The 8,287-nt window shown below is 52.4% G+C and overlaps 1 protein-coding gene across 1 annotated transcript; it reads left to right on the forward strand.

Annotated features, from left to right (window-relative positions):
- The first annotated feature begins 589 nt into the window (after positions 1 to 589).
- On the forward strand, positions 590 to 7,947 carry LOC129119084 (uncharacterized). The gene is made up of 5 exons (XM_077178691.1): positions 590 to 1,055; positions 2,709 to 2,897; positions 3,964 to 4,099; positions 5,909 to 6,088; positions 6,401 to 7,947. Exons 1-5 carry the CDS (start codon positions 878 to 880, stop codon positions 6,654 to 6,656), a joined length of 939 nt encoding a protein of 312 aa, XP_077034806.1. The 5' UTR covers positions 590 to 877; the 3' UTR covers positions 6,657 to 7,947.
- Positions 7,948 to 8,287: the final 340 nt, after the last annotated feature.

Consider the following 8,287-nt stretch of genomic DNA (forward strand, 5'->3'; position numbering starts at 1 on the left):
CACAGGCCAGGGGAGCTCCAGCAGGTGCAAGGAGGGGAGAAGACAGGGGATGCTCCAAAAGTCACCCCAAAGTCCTGCTGGTCACACAGCTCTGTACTGGCTGCTGGGGAGAGCCCTGGCACAAAGGCATTGCCTGCTCCAAAACATCTGGCTCTCAAGCACTCAGGCAGCGTGGAGCATCTTTTCTCTTCATGGGTGTACACAAGTGAGCAGGCAGGTGGGGCAGGTAAGAGCAACATACATTCCAGGAGGCAAGAGTTGATTGCTACTACAGCCCCTCCACCTGTAAAACATCACAGCCTGAAATGACAGGCAGAGAGATGCCAAGCAGAGAAAAGGAAACACAGATTTCTCTGCAGCTCCCATAGTGGCAAAGCCAGCAGAATTGCTGCTATGAAACCCTTTGGATTCCCATGGCTCATATCCCACTCCACTGCCATTGACAGAAAATCAGCCTTAGGTTCTGGCAGGAAGGAAGAGACGAGCACAGGAGGGTCTGCAGCATAAGAGTCTCAGCAGTGAGCTCGAGCATGGATTTTGGCAGATGGAGGAGGAGGAGGGTTCCTGATGTGCAGCTCCAGCACCAGTCTCTGCAGACAGGGGCTGTAAAGGATGGATCCTGAGGCTTTGCTCTTTCCCACACCTGTTTTCCTTCCCCGTGGGGCTCTGGAGGCGAGTGGCCAGAGCAGGGCTGGCAGTGCTAGGAGCAGGGACGCGGGGCTTGTGCCCACACGGAGGAGAGGCGAGTGCCGGCTGCTAGCTTTGCTGCTCAGGGCTTAATGCACTAAGAGCCCAGCTGATTGCTGCTCAGACGCCAAGGGAAACCGCAGGCGCTCGGGGCGGCCAGGCACCCAATGGTGCCGTGTTTCCCCAAACCATGACGGGACAAAGGCTCGGGAAATGCATCGTCCTTTGCCTGCTGCCCTGGAGCTGCCTGAGCTTTGCCTGGAGTGATGCTGCTGGGCCCGGGACCGCCTCGCTCGGTGCAGGACACGTCAGAAAGGGGCTACCCAGAGACGCTGCCACAGGGACCGACGCGCAGAGCAACATCTCAGGTACTGAAATGAGCGATCCCCGCCTCTCTCTCTGCCGGGCTGCCTGGGGCCCCTCGGAGCCAGGGGGAAGGGCGCAGGGACACGGTGTGAGGGCATGATGATGCTTCTCTCGTCGGACACAGCGGCACTCCCTGTGCATGCACAGGGACCACAAGGCTTCTGTGGTGGCCACAGCAGCTCCTGTGATATGGGAGAGATGTGTCGCACCAGAAGCAGTCAGGAGGCACAGGGAGGAAACTCGACAGCTGATGTTTTCCTTTGAAAGTAAAAAGTCCCCCTCCACGTTAACATCTATGCATATGATGATGGACCAGCTGTCTGCTCAGGGTGTGGGAGCACTGAACACATCCCTACCCCTAGAGGCTGAGCTGCGACCCTTGGGAAGAAATAGAGATTTTTTTTTAAAAAAGCACAAATAATCTCCAGCTGCTGAGGGGGATTATTTTTCTTTAATCCACTTTTCAGGGCAAAGCATGCACCATTCCCCAGTAGGTGAGATATGGCCTCAGGGCTGCTGTGGGGTCACCACCCACCTGGGGCTGGCAGCAGCTCAGAGAGCCCATGTCATGCTCCAAACCGTGGTGACTATTGGCAAAGGTCATAACAACTGGGGCTGGACAATGTAATCATGCAAGAGATCCAGTCCAGGCACTCAGCAGCCTCCCTGGCACTACTGAATTAACTCAGACATCTGCACTACCTGTTAACAGCACTGCTGAAATTAGAGAAAGTCTGATCTTAGCCTGATTTGTTCCTTATCGGCTCCACTGGACTAAAAGCCTACACCATCTCAGTAAAAGCAGAGGGAAAGCAGACCTTTCTCTCACATTAGCTTTACTATTCCACTTGGAATTCCCCACAGAAGTTACTCCTAAGCTAGATAAAGCACATTTCTGCCTGCAGGTTTTAAGCTTGGTTAAATTAGAGTTGATCAAAGTATTTTCCTTTAATTTAGGATATTGATACCCATGATACTGCTACCACACCTTCTTGGCCTCATGGTAGAATATCCAGGTGGGGGAGTTGCCAAGCACATGGTCAGACTGCCATTCTTTTTGGAGCCTACCTAACTTCTGGGTCTCCCTAGGTATTAGTGCAATGCAAAAGAGATGGTCTAAGCAGGATAGTTAAGTAGCTCTGAATAGCTGTGAGTTACAGACTAGTTAAAAAATTAAAGGCTGGGATGAAAAAAGCTTTTCTCTCTAGCAGAGTAAGAGAGTAACATTTCTTTGAGTTCCAACCAACAATATTCTCCCAGAATATCATGTTATAAAAAAACATTATCTTCCTTTCCCTCCTAAAAATTGCTCTCTACGTAGTCCCCCTAGCCTGCACCTTTCCAGTCTCACTTCTGCTGTTCAGTAGCTGCTCACACTGGAGAGTCTGCAACTGAAAAGCTCATTTTCCAGATAAAGCTGCTAGACTTTCTAATGTATTTCCTTTGGACTATGCAAAAAACCACACACACACACATAAACAAAAAAAAAAACCCAAAAAAAAAACCCCAAACAAACAAAAAAACCCCAAACCACCAAACAACAAAAATGTCCCAGAGGCTTGCAGGGGTGACACAGGGGATTAGCAGCCCTTTCAACAGCATCACTGTGGGGACCTTTGTCACCACCTACGCTTAACATGTCCCCTTCTCCCCAGTGCCATGCACAGCTCTCCCCCCGCCGCGCTATGGATACTACTACGTGGACAGAGGCTCAGGCGTGTCCCCGGGCTCGGTGCTGGTGTACTGGTGCCAGGAGGGATACCAGCTGGTGGGCAGCGAGAGGCTCGCCTGCCTCCGCCAGGACAGCACCTCATCCTGGAGCCACCAGCCGCCCCGGTGCCAGGGTAAGGAGCCCTCGGGTGGCACCCAGCCCCTGCCCCGCTCCCGGGGCTCGGGGGGAGCAGGACCTCGGGTGGGGAGGGGCAGCACCGGCCCCCACACGGGGCCTTCCTCACTCTGACCAAGGCAGCGGGGCCAGCAGGAGGTGGGGTGACCCGGCCGCCCTGAGCGGGGACAAGGAAGGTGTGGCTTAGACCCAGTCGGTGGCGGCCAGCACAGCTGAAGTGCCTGCCCCAGCAGCAGCACTGCAACAGCGTTTCAGGAGCTGCAGGAGGCTCGGGGTGCCAGGGCGTGGATTCACCTGAGACCAGCTCAGCAGAGAACCAGACCCTCCCTCATTCCCAGCAGCTGCTGCTCAGGTCTCCAGGCTGGGTCAGAGCCTGGCACGGCTGACACCCAGCTCCTGGGGCCAGGCACAGGGCGCCCAGGGCACTGCCAAAGCTTTCCCAGCAGGAGGAAAACTGAATTTCACAGTAACCTGGTACATGCTGAGCACGTGCCACTTGCAAGTGACCCTCCTTAATACTTTTTAACTTTTCTTTTTTCAATATTTTAACTTTTTTCCCTTTTTAGCTGTTTTCTTTTGCCCTTTTAAATTTTTCTTTTTTACATTTTCGACGTTTTTTCCTTTTTAACTTTTCTCCCTTTTAAACTTTTTCCCCTTTTTAACTTTATTACATTTAAGTTTTTTCTACTTTCCCTGTTTAATCTTTTTCCTTTCTATTTTTAGGGCTTAATGTCTACTACCCTTATGCTTAATGCAAGACACATCAAATGCTTTATATTTTCTGCCCCGTGTGATTATTTTATATTAATTATCTGAAAAAAAATATGATATGTTAATACGGGGTTTTTTCCATCAACTTTCTGGTGCATTGAGCCGGCGTGGCATCACCCACGTTCACCATTAGGTTTTATAATGGTTATTACCCACGTTCACCATTAGGTTTTATAATGGTTATTACTAAATATTCTCTGGAATGTCCCTTCGGGGTTACCTGCACGGGGGACGGCGGCCGGGAGCAAGGGTGGCTCCCTTAGCCCGGCCCCGCTCACGGCCCTTGCCCGCAGCCGCCGCGCAGCCCTCGGGCACCGGGTCCCGCATGGCGGTGGCCGCCTCGCTGCTGAGCGGAGCCGTCATCCTGGCACTGTCCGTCTCCTTCGCCGTGTGCTGCTGGCGGGACAGGGCGAGGAAGAGCCGCGGCGGGTGAGTACGGAGGTGGGGCGGGAGCGGTGCGGCGCGGCGCGCTCGGCAGGAGCGAGGAGCAGCTGAAGGAGCGTCGCTGCTGCCATCTGCTGAGACACGCGGGTTGTGCCCACTCGGGACACTTGGGACCCGCTTGTGCCCTTTCACAACCCTCCCGCTCACACATCTGGAACTATCAAGCATAAAAACAGTTAAACCACTGCTCCAAAGCCAAGGTATGCTTGACTGTGACAGGGGTTTCCATCAGTGGGGATGCTGCAGCTGGTGATTGCAGAGGGGCTCGTTACATGCCTGAGGAATGGGATGCCATACAGAGGGACATGGATAAGCTCAAGAAGTGTGACCATGGAAACCTCATGAGGTTTAACAAGACCAAGCGCAAGGTGCAGCACCTGGGTCAGGGCAACCCTAGGTATCAACACAGGCTGTGGGGGACGAACAGATGGAGAGCAGCCCCTCTGAGAAGGACTTGGGGGTGCAGGTGGATGAGGGGCTGGACATGGCCCAGGAATGGCACTCACAGCACAGAAAGCCAATTGTATCCTGGGCTGCATCCAAAGCAGGGTGAGAGAGGGGATTCTACCTCTCTGGTCTGCTCCAGTAAGACCCCCACCTGCACCCCCAAGTCCTTGTACCCCTCTTTCCATCCAGCTCTGAGGTCCCTAAAGTAACAAAGACATGGACCTGTGAGTAACACCCAGAGGATCAAAGCTGATCAGAGGGCTGGAGCACTTCTATGAGAAAGGCTGTGAGAGCTGGCATTCAGGCAGCAGCAAAAGCTCCAGGAAGATCTTACAGCAGCCTTGCAATACTTGATGGGACCCTACAAGAAAGAGGGGTACAAGCTTTTTAACAGGGCCTGTTATGATAGGACAAGGGGCAATTATTTTAAAGTGAAAGAGGATTGGCTAAGGTTGAATATAAAGAAAATGGGTTTTATAATGAAGGTGGTAAAACACTGGAACAAGTTGCCCGGAGAGGCTATAGATGCCCCATCCCTGAAAATATTCAGGGTCAGATTGGATGGAGCTCTGAGCAACCTGATCTAGTTGAAGGTGTCCCTGCTCCTTGCAGTGGGGTCACTTTAAAGGTCACTTAATTGTTCTATGATTCTGTGAGCCTGGTGATCTACAAAAAGCTCCCCATTATCAGAGGAAGAAGGGACCAGATAGTACATGGAGGATGGTTAATAGGAGTATCACTTTTCTGAGGCTAACTTCAGTGCACAGCCCAGGGCTGGGGAGGGAAAAGAGGTCCACTCTTCTCTGGAAATAGCTGGGAGAAAAGTCATGGTGGGAAGCAGGACTGGACAAACAGAGGTAGCAGGACCACAGTCACAGAGAACCATCTCTGCAGCAGCACCGCCCAGTTTGCCTGGCATACACTGCAGTCCAGCAAGGGCTCTTTTTTATGCTGGGCAAAGGGCACCGGATACAAAAGTAACAGGGACCATGCAGCCTAGGAGTACACCTTAACCAAAAGCCTAACTCATTATCAGAAGTGCACAAGGACAAGGAGAAAAAAAAAATCCCTGCAAGCAAGAGAGAGCATCTCAGTCTTTTAACAGGCACCAAGCACACCTCTCCCCACAAGCCTGCTCTTCCCTGGGTGGTGCAGCCCTTTTCTGCGGGGCTGAAATAGCGTCAGTCCTTTCCTCTGGGAACACAGGAACGGGGTAAAAATCACTGGGTGACAGCGTTGCCTTAGGATACAAACATGCCAGGTCTTTCCAGGGGTGTGAGCAAATAGAAGCCCGACCACAGAGCCCAAAGCAAGCACCTGCATGGCATCTCTCTCACCACCCGGCAGGCAGCAGCAGCAGCGAAGGAAAGTCAGAGGATGGAAGCGTGGCCCCTCCACGGCCGAGAGGGGCAGGAACGCTTTTGGAAGACTCAAGCACTACCACCGGCGCGATTACCACCTCTCGGCCGTCTCCAGCTCCGTGTTCCCAGGGGCATTCGCAGGCTGCGATAACCTGGCTTTCCACAGGTACGGTTCAGCACCAGCCCCTGCCGCTGCCTCCCAAGCTCCTCACACAGGGACGAGCTGCTCTCAGGCTTCCCGCAGGCAGGAGCAGCCACCTGTAGAACAGCTCAAGTCCTTGAGCAGTCAATCCCCTACCTCACCCTCTGACATGCTCCCCACCTAGCCCCGACAGCAGTGAAATAATCCTTGCACCCGCTGCTCTTTTCCAAGCGGGCGGGAAGCCGGAGGCCCGGGGCTCCCTTTGCCCTGCCTCAGCGGCACTGGGTAGGCTGCAGGCTCCTTACCATGGCCTGTCCCGCTTGCCTTTCCCAGCAGCCCAGCCCAGCAGCCGAAGGTGCCCGCGGGAAGATGGCGCTGCGAGGCCCCGGCGCCGCTCCGGCCCGGCCCCGCCCCGGGCAGCGGCCTGCCCTGCCAGCTGCCCCGGCACGGCCCACGGCTGCCCCGGCACGGCCCACGGCTGCCTCGGCACGGGCCCCGGCTGCCCCGGCACGGGCACGGCCTCCTGCTGCCCCTCGGCTGCACCGGCCTGGAGGAACACAAGCTCTTCAGCAACTTCGGAAAGCCGGTTTGAGGATTTAAACTGCCATTCCACTTCCTTCCCCCCCTCCTCCCCTTTAAACGCTATTAAATCCTTGAGCTCAGGAAAGCATTTCGGAAGAGTCAATTACTGCACCTGGGTTTTCAAATGGAGAAAACCTGACACTTTTTTATATAATCCTTTTATTTCCCTCCCCTGCCCAGCAGTGCACGCTTCAAAGAGGAGTTTCCAGGTTATAAACTTCTTAAGTCAAGTCTGAGCAGCCCCAGCTTAACCTAAAGTCTATGTATAGACTTCTGGGTTTTGAACATGAGTCTGGTTTTCTGTTTAGGGCTCTTTTAAAGGCTGAAAGTGTAAACAGTTACCAGGAACAAAGAATGAGATTAGATATCTGGAAGCATTTACAATTAATTGCAGTTGAATATAGATAGAGACTTAAAGGGTTTTTTCGTTGGCATTCAGAAGTCACCATATCCTCCCACTTCCATATGGACAGTCTTCGACTTGGAAGATGTACTGACAAGAGTACAAAGCTAGCCAGTCAAGGGGAAGACATGAATTTATCTTTCATACAAAGAATCTAGCACATCTGAAAACAAACAGAACAACACCCCCTCTGAAAGAAAAAAAAAAAAAAAGAAAAAAAGAAAAAAGGAAAGAAAAAAACCCCAACCCAACTCTTGGGGGTTTTTCATCTCTTCTCTCCAGCATTAGAAATTCAAATCACCTGTATCAGGACCCATAGCAGGACTCAAAGAGCTAACCATCAATTGCATTCAGAAAGCAATGACACTGTATTTGTGTCCAACATCTCCTGGGTGGAAGTCCAGGGGCATGCTCCAGGAGCATATGCAGAGCCTGGCCAGGCAGCTCCAGGACACCTCAGCCCCTGTTTGCACCCCAGGACACAGCTGTGCCCTGCAGCATGCCCGAGGCACTCTGGGCACACGGGCTTGCTGAGTACTGTGGCATTAGGTCTGTGCAGAGACACTGCTGGGACCTCAGAGGTGCTGTGGTGCTAGAGGAGCGGCTGGCAATAAGAAGGAGCACCCCAGCATGCCCTGCTGGCTCAAGGATCCAACACGTGACACTCATGCAGTCCTGCTACACAGGCTGGGAGTTTTAGTCTGCTGACTTCGTTTCTATCAACATTTGCATTGCATTTCAAGGAAAGAAGCCTTAAAAAGATGCAAGGCAGCACTTCCTTGTGATAAGAGGACATTTGATAGATGTTGATACTGCTGCCACTTTTCCCTGGAATGAGGGCTAGGGACGCTGTTTTTTTCTATTTCTAATAATAATAAAGGAATCTATTTCAATTTCATCTCCTATGTAATTTTTTTTTTTTTCACATGACCAAGCTATGGGAAGTCTGGAAGCAGATAGTAAAACTTTTACAGGTCCCTATAGAATATTAATCCCGATGTTTCCGGGTTTGGTGTGCCTGGCCTCGTCTGACCCTTGCTGCTGGGCCAAAGGCTGCAGCTGTGGTGTTTCACCTCAGAGATACCTTTGGCTGGCTGGGTGCTGCAGCTGGGCACTCAGAACAAATCCAGGCAAAGTAGGAACTCAGTTTACCTCTGGTGGAAAAGGTTCAGGCGACAGTGAAAAGAGCGGATTCTATCGTAGAGTCTTAATCCAGAGTTTTATTTCAGGGTGGTAGA

Source organism: Agelaius phoeniceus, chromosome 5 (genome assembly GCF_051311805.1).
Source record: "Agelaius phoeniceus isolate bAgePho1 chromosome 5, bAgePho1.hap1, whole genome shotgun sequence".
Taxonomy (NCBI): Eukaryota; Metazoa; Chordata; class Aves; order Passeriformes; family Icteridae; genus Agelaius; species Agelaius phoeniceus.

Excerpts from the sequence above, each read along its gene's own strand:
- LOC129119084 (XM_077178691.1), top strand. The coding sequence starts at position 878 with ATGACGGGACAAAGGCTCGGGAAATGCATCGTCCTTTGCCTGCTGCCC. Across the intron at positions 1,056-2,708 it reads CGCGCAGAGCAACATCTCAG|TGCCATGCACAGCTCTCCCC; the intron begins GTACTGAAATGA and ends CCTTCTCCCCAG. Across the intron at positions 2,898-3,963 it reads CCAGCCGCCCCGGTGCCAGG|CCGCCGCGCAGCCCTCGGGC; the intron begins GTAAGGAGCCCT and ends CCTTGCCCGCAG.